Source organism: Crotalus tigris, unplaced genomic scaffold (genome assembly GCF_016545835.1).
Source record: "Crotalus tigris isolate CLP2741 ecotype Arizona unplaced genomic scaffold, ASM1654583v1 scf7180000024302.2721777, whole genome shotgun sequence".
Classification (NCBI taxonomy): domain Eukaryota; kingdom Metazoa; phylum Chordata; class Lepidosauria; order Squamata; family Viperidae; genus Crotalus; species Crotalus tigris.
This window is the reverse complement of record NW_024100474.1, coordinates 368,979-387,099: the sequence shown is the minus strand read 5'-3', so window position 1 is coordinate 387,099 and position 18,121 is coordinate 368,979. Positions and strand designations below refer to the sequence as shown.

General features: G+C 48.9%; 1 protein-coding gene across 1 annotated transcript in view; it reads left to right on the top strand.

The window, feature by feature from the left end:
• Nucleotides 1-18,121, top strand: part of FBN3 (fibrillin 3) — a 169,788-nt gene that overhangs the window by 140,740 nt on the left and 10,927 nt on the right. The window contains 10 exon segments of the mRNA XM_039324520.1: nt 30-182; nt 2,129-2,194; nt 4,141-4,266; nt 4,382-4,501; nt 5,277-5,399; nt 6,477-6,608; nt 7,331-7,456; nt 12,021-12,227; nt 14,683-14,808; nt 16,489-16,611. Of these exon segments, the coding sequence (XP_039180454.1) occupies nt 30-182; nt 2,129-2,194; nt 4,141-4,266; nt 4,382-4,501; nt 5,277-5,399; nt 6,477-6,608; nt 7,331-7,456; nt 12,021-12,227; nt 14,683-14,808; nt 16,489-16,611 (1,302 nt within the window).

The following is an 18,121-nucleotide window of genomic DNA, read 5'->3' as shown; positions in this document are numbered from 1 at the left end:
CTCATGTACCCCCCCCCCAACCTTTGCAGATACCCGCCAGAGTTTTTGCTTCACCCGCTTCGACAACGGCAAGTGCTCGGTGCCCAAAGCCTTCAACACCACCAAGGCCCGGTGCTGTTGCAGCAAGATGCCAGGCGAGGGCTGGGGAGACCCCTGTGAGCTTTGCCCCCAGGAAGGCAACGGTAAGAGACAGACAGTGGGGAGGGCAGGAGGAGGGGGGAGGCCTGGGAGACCACCATCATACCCTTCCCATTTTATTGATGGCTTCTCCCTGATGATCATAGCTCTTAGGGCAGGAGTAGGCAACCTTGGCTCTTTTATGACTCGTGGACGTCAACTCCCAGAAGTCCACGAGATAAAAGAGTCAAGGTTGCTTACCCCTGTTCTAGGGAGACCCCTGTCTCTCTTCCCCCCCCCATAAGCAAGGAAGGGATATCCCCTTGCACCCAAGGAAATTTGTGGGGGGGGTTCCTTTCTCAAAGAAGAAAGGCTGAGCGCCAAAGAATGGAGGCCTTTGGACTATGGTGCTGGAGAAGACTCCTGCGAGTCCCTTGGACTGCAAGGCGTTCAAACCGGTCAGTCCTAGAGGAGATCAACCCCGACTGCTCTTTAGAAGGCCAGATCCTGAAGTGGAAACTCAAATACTTTGGTCACCTAATGAGAAGGAAGGACTCACTGGAGAAGGGCCTAATGCTGGGAAAGATGGAGGGCAATAGAAGAAGGGGACGACAGAGAATGAGATGGCTGGATGGAGTCCCTGAAGCAGGAGGTGTGAACTTAAATGGACTCCAGAAGATGGTAGAGGACAGGAAGGCCTGGAGGAACGTTGTCCATGGGGTCGCGATGGGTCAGACACGACTTCGCAATTAACAACAACAACAACTTCCTCCACAAATGGGAGCGGTCTCAACCACTGCTTCGATTTCTTCAACTTTGGACATGTGGGTCTGGCGGAGCGTGTGTGTGTGTGTGTGTGTGTGTGTCTGTGTGTGTGTGTGTGTGTCTGTGAGAGAGAGAGAGATATTTTTTAAAAAGCTTAAATGGGTGTATTGTTCTTTTTTCTTTTTCTTTTTGTTCTTTTTATATTGCTTTCCATGGCTTCTAAGCTGCCCAGCATCCTGTCCATGAGAGGGACGTTATAAGGAGTCCTCGACTTACAACAATTGAGCCCCAAAATTTCCGCTGCTAAGCGGGACTGTGGTTAAGTGGTTTTTGCCCCATTTCACGACTTTTCTTGCCCCGGTTGATAAGAGAATCATGGCGACTGTTAAGATAGCCACACGGTCGTGAGACAAATCCGGCTTCCGCATTGGCTTTGCTGATAAGAAGGCCGCCAAAGGGGATCACGTCATCCTGGGACGCCACGACCGTCATAAATACGAGCTAGTTGCCAAGTGTCTGAATTTTGATCGCCTGACGCTGGGGATGCTGCAACGGTCGTAAGGGTGAAAAACGGTCGTAAGTCAGTTTTTTTCAATGCCGTGGTAACTTTGAACAGTCACCAAGCAAACAGTGCCTACGTTGTTGTTGGTTTTTTTTTTGTTCCAGAGTCCTATCTGGATGTTTTATAAGTCGCTTTGAAAAATAAATGCAGCTAATCCTTGATTTGCATACTGTTCATTTACCAAGAGTTCGAATTTACAACCGCACTGAAAAACGTGACTTGCAAATGCTTTTCACACTAAACCAGGGGTAGGCAACCTTGGCTCTTGGCTCAGGAATTCTGGGAGTTGAAGTCCACGAGTCATAAAAGAGCCAAGGTTGCCTGCCCCAGGGTGAGGTGATCAAAATACTATCAAAACTGGCACGTATGTATAGCGGTTGCAGCATCCTGGGGTCATGGGCGACCACCATTTCTGACCTCCCCCCCCCAGCCAGCTTCTGACAAGCAAAGTCAGTGGGGGAAGCTGTATTCGCTCAACGACCGTGCGATTCACAACAACCATAGCAACAACAACAAAAAAAAAGAATTGCAAAATTGGGCCCAACCCACTTAGCATTCGCCTCCCTTAGCCGCAAATTCTGATCCGATTGTGGTCGTACGTTGAAGACCATCATTGCCACCACCACCCCTACAATAAATGCTTCTTAGCGGAGTGACAACAGGGCCTGTCTCTCCCGTCCACAGTTGCCTTCCAAGAGCTGTGTCCATACGGCCACGGCGCCATTCCGGGACTCGGAGACTCGCGAGAAGGTGAGTACACAAAGCCAAGAGTGAGTATTGCCTTGCTCTCTGCAGCCCCTGGGAGCTTTCACCAGGGTTAAGCAGCCTGGCCTTCATCCAGACATTAAGGTAGACTGCTCTGAACAATGGATGTGTTACCTCCATTTGGGGAAAGGGGGAGAGAAAGAACCAGACCAGAAGGCAGCCATTCCTCGACAGCTTGACGCAGCCAACTCAACCAGCTAACTCTTCACAGGACAACTAATTATTAATTAATTAAAATTATTTTTTTAAAAAAAATGGTTTAAAATTAAATTATTATTTTTTTTGTCCCTTCCTTCTTTGGCATCCTTCCTTTAATGATGCTATTCCACTATTTCTTCGATATTAGCGCAACGCTTGTCCTGCGACAAGTTTGCCTCAATGATTTGTCACAGACCCTTCCTGGCTACAGAGAGGCCCAATGATCAAAAAGCATCTCGTAATGCTACACCCTTGGCTCCATAGCAAGCAACGGGTTCGCTTAACGACTGCGGTGCTTGTTTAATGACTATGGTGTTTGTTTAACAACCAACACATTTGCTTAGTGACCACCGCAAAAGGGAATGTGAATGTACAACCGTCACGACGTACCACCATAATGGGCAGTCTCTATTACCATTGTATACACACACACACACACACACACACACTCACAGATGCATGTGTGCGCGCACACACACAAATACACACACTCACACGAACACAAACCAAAGCAGAAAGAACCTGGGAACATTTTGTTTTCCGAATTGCAGATTTTATCAAATGGTAGAAAACCGTTTCGCGAGTCACAAAAAGCGATCTCAGCTTTCCCTCTTAACGCTGGGGCAGCACGCACAAAGCCTTTTTCTTGACAAAATACTCAATCAAGAAAAGGTTTCGGAGGCCGCCGTCTGAGAGGGCAAGAAACTGCTTTGCAAAATCCTGGCGATGGATTAGACAAATAAGCTGAAAAGACCGCTGCGGTCAGCATCGGTTCTGCAAGATCAGCTCGCGTTAAACTCGGCGGTCTTCTGCTCACACCGCAAAGCTCTCCACACACACGAGTTTTATTGCTCAGTCAATTTGTCCCTGACACCAAAACACGGCCTACAATTAAATTCAATGCATAAGAAGGGGGGAAAAAGCCCAAGTGAACAGGAAAAAAATAGCATTGACTTCCATCTCCTTTTGGTGCAGTAGAACAGCGGTCTCCGACCTATCTGGCTTTGCAGACCGGCAAGGCAGGTGGGGGAGACGGGATGGTGGCAGATGAGCACCCGCCATTTGCACAAATGGAGCTGTGCACACCTGCTCGCCCACCTGCTGTACGTGCAAGTGCAACTGCACGTGCGCGCACACTCGCCTGCCGTGTCTGCGGTCCGGTTCTGAACAGGCTGTAGGCTGGCAATGGGCCACAGCCCAGGGACTGGGGACCCTTGCAATAGAATAGGGTAACAACCTACAACCTCGATTTTTTACTTTTATGCAATCATGTATATATGAGACACATTTATAGCAACTGATCTATCAGCCACAGAACCCCAAAATCAAAGTTCCTTTTCTTTCAATTTCAAGCACTTTATTGTAGTGCACCAAAAGGAATTTGACCCTTCTTCTTTTCCTGAGTCATAAAAGAGCCGAGGTTGCCTACACTTTTTCCTCTTCCCACTTTCCTCCCCACTTTTCCCAATATTTTCATTTTTCTGAGTATTTTTCTATTTCGATAAACTAATAAAAATACTAGAATAAAAAAAAAAAAACCAAATGCACAATTTTAGGGTAGGGGTAACAACTAGGATTCTCAAACAGAGACATTTTTTAAAAAAAAAAAATGTTTCGGAGCATCCTGCCACATTTGGGGGGGGGGGGGGCTTCTGGCTTTCGAGAAGCAAGGGCTAGCCCAAAGATTAACGCGGCCCGTGGCACTGCTCATTCCACAACGGTCTCCTCGACAGATGTGAACGAGTGCGCGGAGAACCTTGGTATCTGTATTAACGGCGCCTGCATCAACACGGACGGGTCCTTCCGCTGCGAATGCCCCTTTGGCTACAATCTGGACTACACCGGGGTCAACTGTGTGGGTGAGTGGTGACCGCTGCGCCCGCCACCTTACGAGGGGGCTGTTCACAAGCCTTACTTGAAGCTTTTCCATCAAGCAGACAAATTCACTCCCTTCCTTTCTCGTATCGTCGGCAGACACGGACGAGTGTTCCATTGGCAACCCGTGTGGGAACGGCACCTGCACCAATGTGATCGGGGGCTTTGAGTGCACCTGCGACGAAGGATTTGAGCCGGGGCCAATGATGACCTGTGAAGGTGAGGTCCATTTTATTTCCCTTTTGATTGCTTTGATTTCTATAGATCAGTGATAGCGAACTTTTTAGAGACCGAGTGCCCAAAAACTGCCCCCCACTCCAGTCCCCGCTCCGCTCTGCCCACTGGGCCACCCACCACCTCCACAGCCCGCCACAGATCACCCATACCCTCTGCTCATGCCCCGCAGAATCATCTGCGCGCAATGGGGCGCAAGGGTGGAGTCTTGTCCCCGCTGCCCAGCTAACATGTCCTTGGCTCCTCTGCTTCGTGTGGGCCGTGCCCAGGGGCAACTCTCCTCCGGGGGGGGCTGTTGATGAGGAGGGGGGCGTGGGAGGCGGCGGGGCTTGGGAGACGGTGTATGTGCCCACAGAGAGGGCTCCGAGTGCCACCTCTGGCACCTGTGCCATAGGCTCGCCACCACTGGTCTAGTAGAAAGTGGGCTATTTATGTGGAGCCTGGTTGTGTGTGGCCTTTTAGTTGTTGTTTGGAGCATTGGTGGCCGGCTATTAAGTCATTGGCTGTTGTTTCCTTGTGCTGCCGAGCCCTCGCCTCCTTGAAAAGCTGGGGTTAAATCAGCCCTCCTTTCGTCTGACGAGGGCCCTGTTTCCCAGGCTTCAATCATTTCCCTGGCTGTTTTTGTCCCTGCTCAGCCAACAATCTTAGTAGCTGCAAAACTGAATCTATCTCCTTCTTTGTTGCAATGCTTCTGGACTGCTGATCGCTTAAAGCTCTTAACAATCTCCCCTTCCCCATCTGTCCCATCTCCCCACTCCAGATATGAACGAGTGCGCCTTGAACCCGCTGCTCTGCGCCTTCCGATGCCTCAACACTCTTGGTTCCTACGACTGCATCTGCCCAGCCGGGTACACCTTGCGGGATGACCGCAGAATGTGCAAAGGTGAGGACCTACCGCTCTAGGGAAGCTGAGCCTCAGTGGTGCTGGTCAAGGAAATGGGTTCAGCTTTCGAAGGGGGAGCAGAAGGCTGAGAGGCTCTAGTTAGGTCCTCCTAATAATGTTAGGATTGTGTTGCAAAGTGTGTGCTAAGACAAGTGAGGAAGCCTCCGTCTATTCCTTCCACTAACACTCACTTGGGCCCTTCCAGTAGCTCTTTGGATGCTCGTCTGCCAATAAAAGGTTTTGGTGCCGCTTGCACACCAACCAAATAAGGTCCCAGAGATGCTTTTTTTTTTTAATGAGGCAAGTGGACTTTGTTTTTCCTTTGAAGACATTTCCCTTCTCATCCCAGAAGCTTCTTCAGCTCTGACTGGATGGTGAGGAAGGGAAGGATTTATACTCCTTGCAGACCGCTGGTCATTTGCCTCCTTTTAGAGGGTCGTTGAGACCACTTGGAGGTTTATCTCTGTGTCATCGGGGTCACTTGAGCATTGCAAATAGGTGTAGAGCCTTCTGGGAACTGCTGAAAGGACTCTGTTGTAGACAGGAGAAAGATGATGTCATCAGCTGTCTGCGAGGAGTATAAATCCTTCCCTTCCCCACCATCCAGTCAGAGCTGAAGAAGCTTCTGGGATGAGAAGCAAAACGTCTTCAAAGAAAAACAAGAAAGTCTAGTTGCCTAATGAAAAAGTGTCTTTGGGACAATCCTGACCTGGATCATGGAGAATCTCCATAGACCAGGGGTAGGCAACCTTGGCTCTTTTATGACGCGTGGACTTCAACTCCCAGAATTCCTGAGCCAGCTATGCTGGCTCAGGAATTCTGGGAGTTGAAGTCCACGCGTCATAAAAGAGCCAAGGTTGCCTATCCCTGCCCTTGACAATAAAACAAGGATTTTAGATTCCCAACCCCACCAGGAGCTTCATAGGCTTCCCACCCCTTCGCTCCAGCTGTCCGACAAGAGTAACATAAGATTCTAGTCCCCATTGCTCCAAATAAAAAGGAGAGGCACAGAAAGCCTGCAGCGATCTAGAGCTTCTCCCCCTCCATGCTCATCTTCCTCTTTCTCCACTTCTGCAGATTTGGACGAGTGCGCCAAAGGCTTGCACGACTGCGAATCTCACGGGATGATGTGTAAGAATCTGATTGGCACCTTTGCCTGTATCTGCCCACCTGGGATGCAACACCGGCCGGACGGTGAAGGCTGCACAGGTGAGACACGTTTAAAGACTCAAGTTCCTAGTCCATACGGCTTGGTCAAAAACGGGCGTGCAAGGGGGTCTGTTTCTGGGCATCACAATCCCTTCGCTAGGCTGGATGGTCATTTATCTGAAAAACTGCAGTGACTCCAGCACCGAGCAGGAGATTGGACTAGATCAGTGGTTCTCAACCTTTTTATATGGCGACCCCGGACATAAGCAGGCGGCGCACATGCGCGGCGCCGCCCCCTGCGCGGCACGCATGCGCGGCACCGCCCCCTGCGTGGCACGCATGTGCGGCGCTGCCCCCATGCACTGCCCCCTGCGTGGCGTGCATGCGCAGTGCCGCCCCCATGCACGGCGTGCATGCGCGGTGCCGCCCCCACGCGCCGCCCCTGCGCCGGCTGATAAAAAAAATGGCGGATCACATTGTTTGGCGACCCCCGTGAAATGGTCGTTCGACCCCAAATGGGGTCGCGACCCACAGGTTGAGAACCGCTGGACTAGGTGATCTCTAAGGTCCCTCTCGACTGTTACGAGTCTTGATTAAATTTGGAGTTGGTTCATTTGGGGCCTTAGCAGTTTCTATAGAAAACGGATGCTGACCTTTTAGTAAAGGACTCCAAGGTTATTCTGTTAGGGGGTTGGGCTAGATGACCTCCAAGGTCCCTTCCGACTCTGTTGTTCTGTGTTCTAGTCCTGACCAGTTCCTTTCCTCTTCCTTGCTGTCTCCAGACGAGAACGAATGCCGGACCAAGCCGGGGATCTGCCGCAACGGGCGCTGCGTGAACACCGTGGGCAGCTACCACTGCGACTGCAACGAAGGATTCCAGAGCAGCCCGGCGGGCACCGAGTGCCTCGGTAATCCACGCCACCCCTGCGCGGATTTCCCGGGAACGTTCAGGCGGGAGGGATCAAGTGCCACAGGAGATCCTGGCGGGCTTTCCACTTTCTGGGTGGATCGTGATGCCTTGTGAGCAATTTAGCTTCGTAATTTCCAGAAATCCCATTTATAGGAAGTCCTCAACTTATGACCACAGTAGAGCCGTGGTGGCGCCATGGTTAAAATGCGGCATTGCAGGCTGACTCTGCCCATTGCCAGGAGTTCGATCCTGACCGGCTCAAGTTGACTCAGCCTTCCGTCCTTCCGAGGTCGGTAAAATGAGGACCCAGATTGTTGGGGGCAAATAGGCTGACTCTGTAAACTGCTTAGAGAGGGCTGTGAAAGCGCTGTGAAGCGGTATATAAGTCTTAAGTGCTATTGCTATTCTCTCCCTCTCCCTCCTTCCCTCCCTCTCTCCTCCTTTCACGCCCTTTTCTTTCCTTCGCTCTACTCTCTCCTTCCTTCCCTTCTTTTTCTCCATTTTTTCCTTTCTCTCCTGCCCCCTCCATCTCTTATTTCCCTTCTCTTTTTCTCTCCCTCTTCTTCCCTCTCCTTCCTTCCTTCCCTCCCTCCCTCCTTTTTTCTTTCTCCTTTTCTTTCGTTCTCTTCCTTCCTTCCTTTCTCTTGTAAAGCGCCGTGGTGGCGCAGTGGTTAGAATGCAGCATTGCAGGCTGACTCTGCCCACTGCCAGCAGTTCGATCCTGACCGGCTCCAGGTTGACTCAGCCTTCCGTCCTTCCGAGGTCGGTAAAATGAGGACCCAGATTGTAAACCATTTGGAGAGAGCCAAAAGGCCCTGGGAAGCGGTATATAAGTCTAAGTGCTATCGCTATTCCCTCGCTCTGCCTCCTTCCCTTTCTCTCTCTCCTTTTCTTTCTACCGTTCTTTTCTTTCCTTCCCTCTACTCTCTCTCCTTTCTTCCTTTCTTTATCTCCATTTTTTTTCCTTTCTCTCCTGCTCCCTCCATCTCTTATTTCCTTTCTCTTCTCAGCCTTGAGCCTGGTCAGGATCGAACTGCTGGCAGCCGGCAGACAGCAGAATTAGCCTGCAGTAAAATCACCGGGAGGAAAAAAAAAGTCCCTTTTTTCAGCATCGTTGTAGCTTTGAGCAGTCTTTAAATGAACTGTTTTAAGTCCTGCTTGTATAGGGTTTCCTGCTTGAAAAGGGGGGTCAGACTAGACCTCTCCTGTTATTCACCCGCCAGGCCCTTTCATCCCCCAAAAACCGCAAAATAAGGGAGGAATTTCAGCAGAACTGCCTCTTAAGCCTTGCAAGGGCACCATCTTTCTCCAGAACTGGAAGCCCCAGCGAGGACAATTTTTCTCCTAGACCTAGGTCAGGGATAGGCCACCTTGGCCCCTTCATGACTCGTGGACTTCAATTCCCAGAATTCCTGAGCCAGCATGGGGGAACTATGGCCCCCTCATGACTTGGGGACTTCAACTCCCAGAATTCCTGAGCCAGCATGGGGGAACTATGGCCCCCTCATGACTCATGGACTTCAACTCCCAGAATTCCTCAGCCAGCATGAGGGAAACTATGGCCCCCTCATGACTCATGGACTTCAACTCCCAGAATTCCTCAGCCAGCACGGGGGAACTATGGCCCCCTCATGACTTGGGGACTTCAACTCCCAGAATTCCTGAGCCAGCATGGGGGAACTATGGCCCCCTCAGGACTCGTGGACTTCAACTCCCAGAATTCCTGAGCCAGCATGGGGGAACTATGGCCCCCTCATGACTCATGGACTTCAACTCCCAGAATTCCTGAGCCAGCTTGAGGGAACTATGGCCCCCTCATGACTCGTGGACTTCAACTCCCAGAATTCCTGAGCCAGCATGGGGGAACTATGGCCCCCTCATGACTCGTGGACTTCAACTCCCAGAATTGGCCGAGTGGCTTATGGACAGAATTCCTGAGCCCCATATGACTCGTGGACTTCAACTCCCAGAATTCCTGAGCCAACATGGAACTATGGCCCCCTCATGGCTCGTGGACTTCAACTCCCAGAATTCCTGAGCCAGCATGGCTCAGCTTGGAAACCTCTCTCTTTCCCCTCAGCATGGCTGGCTCAGGAATTCTGGGAGTTGAAGTCCACGAATCATAAAAGAGCCAAGGTTGCCTACCCCTGACTTAGAGCTATTAAAAATAGACATGTTTAGAGTCACGCTTTTTCTATCAAAATCCAGAATTTTTTTTTTTTTTTGTAATGCTATCAGATAATCTCGAGAAGGGTGATCGTGCTCAAAGCTTGGATGTTTTCCTACTCGCCCTCGTGGTTTGAAAAGAAATTGGAAAAGGGGTAGAATCAAAAAAACAAATGTTTTTTTCATTTTCTAAGTTGATTCGATGATTAAAACCGGCGTAAATTCATTGTAGAGATTGTCCTCGGCTAACATCCAGGATGGAGCTTAAAACTAAGGAGAAATTTCTCTGACAGCGAGAACAATTAACCAGTGGAACCACCTGCCTCCAGAAGCGGTGGATGCTCCAACACTGGAAGTTTTTAAGAAGAGACTGGACAGCCACTTGTCTGAAATGGAGTAGGGTTTCCTGCCTGAGCAGGGGGTTGGACTAGATGACCTCCAAGGTCCCTTCCAACAACATCATTTCTGTCGCCAGGGAAGGCCCCATTTTATGACCTTCCTTAAGCGAAACACTGAAGTTAAATTAATAACTTAGCTAAATTATTAATTTGTTGTTGATAAGTCACTGAACCCCAGTGAGTTCCCCCAGAAGGTCACAAAAGGGGATCACGTGCCCTTCCCCGGGACGCTGCAGCCGTCATAAATACGAGTCAAATTGGCCAGTGTCTGAGTTCTGACCACAAGACCACGAGGATGCTGCGACGGTCGTTAAAAGTGTGAAAAACAGTCGTAAGTCAGTGCCGTTGTAACTTTGAACAGTCCCCTAAACGAACGGTCGTAAGTCCAGGACTCTTGGCCACCCTTTTTTGCCTCGTAGATGAACAGATCCAGTTGGCGGGTCACTAGAGCAGACTGAGCCATAGACCTAAAAAGGGGCGATTTCTGCCTATCAACCAAATGGGTTCGCTTACTGACGTCGGTGTTTGCTTAACGGCCCCCGCAAAAAAAAAGTCATCCAATTGGGGGGAAGTCGTACGGTGTCCCACTTTATGACCGTCATGACTTTCAAACGAAATTGGCTCAGTTTTGGTCGTAAGTAATAATAATAATAATAGTAAAGTTGGAAGGGACCTTGGAGGTCATCTAGTCCAACCCCCTGCTCAGGCAGGAAACCCTACACCATTTCGGACAAATGGCTGTCCAGTTTCTTCTTAAAAACTTCCAGTGTGGAAGGTGGTAGGGACCTTGGAGGTCATCTAGTCCAACCCCCTTGCTCAGGCAGGCAGCCCTACACCATTTCGGACAAATGGCTGTCCAGTCTCTTCTTAAACACTTCCAGTGTTGGAGCATTTACCGCTTCTGGAGGCAGGTTGTTCCACTGGTTAATTGTTCAAGGACTTCATTCCTTCATTCTTGGTTGGTTTCCATTTGACGTTCTTCTCTTAGTTTTTCCGGTTTTCCCTGACAAGACGAAGTAAAATCGATCCACCCATTAAAGAGATTATAAAGAGATTATAAAACGCTTCATCCCGCTAATGCATCGCCTGGCCAGGTCTGACCCTGGGCACGACTTAAATCTGTGGCCGGAGAAAAGTGTATTGGTTCAAATCAATTCTGGGAGTTGAAGTCCACAAGTCGTAATAGTTGCCGAGGTTGGAGAGCCCCGTGCTGGAGAATCCAGCCCTGAGCAGGGGGTTGGACTAGCTGACCTCTAAGGCCCCTTCCCGAGCAGATAAGGCGGGAGACCCAGGCGACCCAGTATTGAATAACTGCAGGCTGTATAAATGTTTATAGAAGTATATACCGAGAAGGTTCGATAAATAGAAGTATTAATCTTATTGTATATAAGACAGATAGGGAAATTTGGAGAGAGGAGTTGCTCGGACATTACCCCTGAATTGTATCCGAAGAGGGATGAAGAAAGGAGAGGAGAGAGAAAAGAGTAAAGGAGGGGAGAAGGAAGTGGGAAGGTTGGAGGAGAAGAGGAAAGGGGAGGAGAGTGGTGAAGGAGAGGAAGAAGAGGGAAGATGTAGGTTAATATCTGATAAGTATTACGGTGTATGTATGGGGGAGAGTTTGGAAAAATAAAAAATTATTAAAAAATAAAATAAAATAAGGCCCCTTCCCACCCTGACTGCTGGATAAACATAACCAGCATCTCTCTAAACCAGTGTTTCCCAAACTTGACCATTTTAAGGCATGTGGACTTCAACTCCCAGAATTCCACAGCCAGCATCGCTGGCTGTGGAATTCTGGGAGTTGAAGTCCACATGCCTTAAAATGGTCAAGTTTGGGAAACGCTGCTCTAAAAACTACGAGTTCAAAGGCGGTGGAAGCCTTCCCCTCAGCTCTAGCCCAAGGTAAAGGGGGGGGGTCCTTCCCCAGCACCCCCCCCTCCTCGCCCCGCCCAGAGACTCACTGCGGGGAACCCCTCCCTCATCTCTGCCCCCCCACAGACACCCGCCAAGGCTTCTGCTTCATCGAAGTGCTCCAGACGCTCTGCCAGATGTCGGCCACCAACCGGCACCAGGTCACCAAGTCCGAGTGCTGCTGCAACGGAGGGCGAGGCTGGGGGCCCCAGTGCGAACCCTGCCCCTTCCTGGGCACGGCCCACTACAAGAAGATGTGTCCCCACGGGCCGGGCTACACGACGGACGGGAGAGGTGAGTGGTTAAGCCTGTCACGCCCGGGTCTCCCTCCCGTCCAGCGGCCCCCATCGCCCCGTTATTTGGCTGGGGCTAAGGTTCAGGGGACCCACTGAAAAGAGAGAAAGAGAGAAAGAAGGAAAGAGGGTAGGAAGGAGAGAAAGAAAGGGAGAGAGAGAGAGAGAGAGAGAGAGAGAGAGAGAGAGAGAGAGGAAAGCAAGAAAGAAAGAAAAAAGAAAGAGAAAGAAAGAAAGAAAGAAAGAAAGAAAGAAAGAAAGAAAGAAAGAGAAAGGGTAAAGGAGGGAAAGAAAGGAGGGAGAGAAAGAAGAAAAAGAAAGAAAAAGAAGGGAGGGAGGGAAAAAAGGCAGGAAAACAGGAAGGAAGGGAGGGGGAGGAGGGAAAGAGGATCAGAAGGAGCGAAATAAACAGAAAGAGAAAAAGAAAGAGAAAGAAAGAAAGGTAGGAAGGAGAGAAAGAAATGCAGAGAGAGAGAAAAAGGGAGAGAGATAGAAAAAGAAAGGAGGGAGGGAGCGGAAAGAAAGGGAGGAAAACAGGAAGGAAGGAGAGAAATAGAAAGAAAAAGAAGAAAGAAAGAAAGAAAGAAAGAAAGAAAGAAAGAAAGAAAGAAAGAGAAAGAAAGAAAGAAAGAAAGAAAGAAAGGGTAAAGGAGGGAAAGAAAGGAGGGAGAGAAAGAAGAAAAAGAAAAGAAAGAAAGAAAAAGAAAGAAAAAGGAGGGAGGGAAAAAAGGGAGGAAAACAGGAAGGAAGGGAGGGGGAGGAGGGAAAGAGGATCAGAAGGAGCGAAATAAACAGAAAGAGAAAAAGAAAAAGAAAGAAAGAAAGAAAGGTAGGAAGGAGAGAAAGAAATACAGAGAGAGAGAAAAAGGGAGAGAGATAGAAAAAGAAAGGAGGGAGGGAGCGGAAAGAAAGGGAGGAAAACAGGAAGGAAGGAGAGAAATAGAAAGAAAAAGAAGAAAGAAAGAAAGAAAGAAAGAAAGAAAGAAAGAAAGAAAGAAAGAAAGAAAGAAAGAGAAAGGAAGGAGGGAGGGAGGCAGGGAGGGAGTGAGGGAGGGGAAAGGAGAAAAACAGGAAGGAAGGAAAGGGAGGAAAAGCATCAGAAGGAGAGAGAAAAGAGAAAAAGAGAAAGAGAGAAAGAAAAAGAGAAGAAAGGAAGGAAGAGAAAGAAAAAGAGAGAGGGAGAAAGGGAAAAGAAAGGGAGGAAAACAGGAAGGGAGGGGGAGGAGGGAAAGAGGATCAGAAGGAGCGAAATAAATAAATAAATAAATAAAGAGAAGGTAGGAAGGAGAGAAAGAAAGGCAGAGAGAGAGAAAAGGAGAGAGAAAGAAAAAGAAAGGAAGGAAGGAGGAAGGGAGGGAGGGGAAAGAAAGTGAGGAAAACAGGAAGGAAGGGAAGGAAAGAGGGTTGGAAGGAGAAAGAAAGAAAGGAAAAGAGAAGAAAGAAAGAAGAAAGAAAGAAAAAAGAGAAAGAAAAAGAAGGAAAGAATAAAGAAAGGAAGGGAGGAAAGAACAAAGAAAGAAAGAAAGAAAGAAAGAAAGAAAGAAAGAAAGAAAGAAAGAAAGAAAGAAAACATGAGAGAGAGGCTCCCACAGGCCTTTTAATTCACTTAATGAAACCAAAACTCCTTGTGGACAAAGAGGCAGATTTCAATTCTCCTACCTAAAATGATGGAGGTTTATTTGGATCCAAGCCAAAGTGGGAGGGGCCCCAGACAATATTTCAGCCAGCTTGTGCACTTCCTTCCGTTCCGTTCTTTATTCAATAAAGAATTGAATAAAATATCCTCCTCGTTTCCTCCCATTAACGAGCATAAGCGTCATCTCAGCAAAAATTCATTTAAATCAATGTTTCTCAACCTTGACCATTTTAAGGCATGTGGACTTCAACTCCCAGAATTCCACAGCCAGCGATGCTGGCTGTGGAATTCTGGGAGTTGAAGTCCACATGCCTTAAAATGGTCAAGGTTGAGAAACACTGATTTAAATGAATGCGTTTTCCAAAAAGGCCAGAACAATTTCTTTTTGGAAGACTTGTTTGAATATCCTCAGGCGCCTGTCTCCAAACTCACACAATTTAACATTTTTTTTTTAATAAAAGTGTAATATAATTTTATATTATATAAAAATACTTACCTTAACCTCGACGCGAAACGATGTAAATATAAAAATGGCTTCCGTCAACCCGACCGACGTAAGGCCGCGCAACTAACCCCAGCGAAGCTGCTTGCTGTTCGAAGGAGTTTCGTGCGATTCTATCACCTGTTGGTGACAACTCCCTTTTAATGCAGCAGTTCCTGGATTCCTCGGGGGGGGGGGGGAAGCTGGCCCTCCCACTTTCCCAAGGCTTTCCTAAAAGAGAGGGAGCTGCCGGCCAAGGGAGGCTGTTGGTCTTGCTGTGCTTAATGGAGGATTCCCCCCCCCCTTGTCAATCCCCCCTCCCCAAAAAAATCTGGACAGACATCGACGAATGCAAAGTGCTTCCCAAGCTTTGCCAGCACGGCCAGTGCATCAACTCCGTGGGCTCCTTCCGGTGCCACTGCGACCTCGGCTACACCGTGGACATCACCGGGACGCTCTGCCAGGGTAAGCCCCCCCCCTTCTTTCTTTCTTTCTTTCTTTCTTTCTTTCTTTCTTTCTTTCTTCTTTCCCTCCCTTTCTTTCATTCTTCCTCCCTCCCTTCCTTCTTCTTTCTTTCACTCTTCCTTCCTTCCTCTTTCATTCTTTCTTTCTTTCTTCCATCCCCCCTCTCTCTTTCTTTCATTGTTTCTTCCTTCCTTCCTTCTGCCCTCCCTCCCTTCCCATCAAGTATCTTCCTTCCTCTCTCCATCCCTCTTTCTGTCTGTCTTTCTTTCTTTCTTTCTTTTCTCCTTCCCTTTTTCTTCCTTTCTTCCTTGCTTCCTTTCCTCCCTCCCTTCTTTCTTTCTTTCTTTTCTCTGCTTTCTTTTTTCTTTCATTCTTCTCTCTTTCTCTTGTTTCCTATCCCCTTCCTCCCTCCCTCCCTTCTTTCTTTCTTTCTTTCCTACCTTCCTCCCTTTCTTCCTCCTTCCCTTTCTTCCTCCCTTTCTTTCTTTCTTTCTTTCTACCTTCTCTCTCTCTCCCTTTCTTTCATTCTTCCTTCATTCTTCTTTCTTTCATTCTTTCTTCCTTTCTTTCTTCCTTCCATTCTCCCTCCCTTCCCATCAAGTATCTTCCCTCCCTCTCCATCCTTTTTTCTTTTTCTTTCTTTCTTTCTTCCTTCCTTCCTTCCTTCCTTCCTTCCTTCCTTCCTTTCTTTCTTTCTTCCTTCCATCCTCCCTCCCTTCCCATCAAGTATCTTCCTTCCCTCTCCATCCCTTCTTTCTTTCTTTCTTTCTTTCTTTCTTTCTTTCTTTCTTTCTTCCTTTCTTTCTTTCTTCCATCCTCCTTCCTTTCTTTCATTGTTCCTTCCTTCCTTCCTTCCTTCCTTCCTTCCTTCCCTGTTCTCCCTCCCTTCCCATCAAGTCTTCCTTCCTTCTCCATCCCTTTTTCTGTCTTTCTGTCTGTCTTCCTTCCTTCCTTTCTTTTTCTTCCTTCCTTTCTTTGTTTCTTCCTTCCTTTCTTTTTCTTTCCTTTTTTCCTTTCTTCCTTTCTTCCTTCCCCCATCAAATATCTTCCTTCCTCTGTCTCTCTCCTTCCCTCTTCCTTCCTTTCTTCCTCCCTTCCTTCTTTTCTTCCCCATCAAATAACCTCCTCCTCCCTCTCCCCCTCGCTGTTCAGCAGAGCAGCCAAAGCAAGTGGGGAAGACCCCCACCCAGGCTTAAGACCCCCACCCAGAATCACTAAGCCCGCAAACGATCCACTTAGTGGCCCTTCAAGTTCACCAGGGCACTGAAAAAAGTGACTCACAATTGCTTTTCACCCTTTACGACCGTCGCCATCTCCTCTCGGTAGTCACCTGAGCGACATTCGGCGGCCACCGACTCGTATTTATGACGGTCGCACAGCGTCTTCCCGGGGAGGGGGGCGTCCCGCCTTCCCCTTTTTGCGACCTTCGGACGAGCACAGTCAACGGGGGGGGGGAAGCGGGGAAACCCCCCCCCCCAGTTTCGCTTGACAACCGGGCTCCTCGTTTAACAACTGCAGCGGGTTCCCTTAACGACGGTGGCCCGGAGAAAAGTCCCCCGCGGGGGGCTTAGCGACAGACGTTGGGGGCTGCGTTGGGGTTCGTCAGACCACCCGTGCGAGGAGGACCCCTTGGACACCTCTCTCCCCTTCTCCAATCCCCCCCACCCCACCCCACTTTAGACCTAGACGAGTGCAGCCAGTCGCCCAAACCCTGCAACTTCGTCTGCAAGAATTCGGAGGGCAGCTTCCAGTGTTCCTGCCCCCGGGGGTACATCCTGCAGGAGGACGCCAAGACTTGCAAAGGTCAGGAAGGCCCGGGAGAGGGGCGCGGGGGTTGGGGGGCAGAGGGAGGGCCAGGGCACGGTGCTTTGAGGACCCCCATCTTGGCAAGTCTGGAGGCTGCTGCTCGCCCTCTCCAAACTGAGTCTACCAGCTCCAATCTTTCAGTGCCTCTTCAAGAGAGAACAAGCACTGAAGAATATTTAGTGCACGGTTTCTTGGCCTGAGCGGCTGGAAGATGGGTGGACTTCAACTCCCAGAATTCCCCAGCCGGCAGTTGCCGGCTGGGGAATTCTGGGAGTTGAAGTCCACCCATCTTCCAGGAGGTAAGATGAAGAAGCGTGGATTTAGAGCAGGGGTGGGCCACCTGGGCTCTTTTAGGACTGGTGGACTTCAAGTCCCAGAATTCCTGAGCCAGCCAGGCTGAGGGGAAAGGGAGATGTTTCCAAGCTGAGCCAGGCTGGCTGAGGAATTCTGGGAGTTGAAGTCCACGAGTCATGAGGGGGCCATGGTTCCCCCATGCTGGCTCAGGAACTCTGGGAGTTGAAGTCCATGAGTCATGAGGGGGCCCTAGTTCCCCCATGCTGGCTCAGGAATTCTGGGAGTTGAAGTCATAAAAGGGCCAAGTTTGAAGACTCCTCGTTTAAATATTTAAATATTTTTTCCAAACGGTCACATGATCAAAATTCAGGCATTTGGGCAGGGGTAGGCCACCTTGGCTCTTTTATGACTGTGGACTTCAACTCCCAGAATTCTTGAACCAGCCATGCTGAGGGGAAAGGGAGAGGTTTCCAAGTTGAGCCAGGCTGGCTCAGGAATTCTGGGAGTTGAAGTCCTCAAGTCATGAGGGGGCCAAGATTGCCTACCCCTGGTATAGGGTCTTCTGCCTGAGCAGGGGGTTGGACTAGAAGACCTCCAAGGTCCCTCCCAACTCTATTATTATTATTATTATTATTATTAATAATAATAATAATAATAGTCATAGGCTCCTTGGGCGCAATCCCAAAACAACTGGAGCACCACTTGAACACCATTGGCATTGACAAATTTGCTATTAGTCAATTGCAAAAGGCGGCCTTATTAGGAAATGCTTCCATCCTGCGACGATACCTGTAATACCATCAAACATCCACATCTGCCTATCCCAGGTCCTGGGTAAGGACTCGATAGGTAGACAAAATGCCAAATCCAGTCTGAACATCTGGCTGACTGTGCGATGATTGATAATAATAGAGCATGTGCTGGCTGGGGAATTCTGGGAGTTGAAGTCCACCCATCTTCCAGTTGCTAAGATCGAGAAACATAAATTTTGGATAGGATAGGGTAGGGTAGGATAGGATAGGATAGGATAGGATAGGACTATAGAATAACTTTAAATGTACATTAACCAACATATATTACAATGAGATTTGGTTGCCTGCTGCTCTCAAAAGAATAACCATCTCCAATATACACTGCAGAAACATGACAAAAAATAAAATAAATTACACATCTACCCATACACACACACATGTTTTTAGAGGGATGCTTAAGA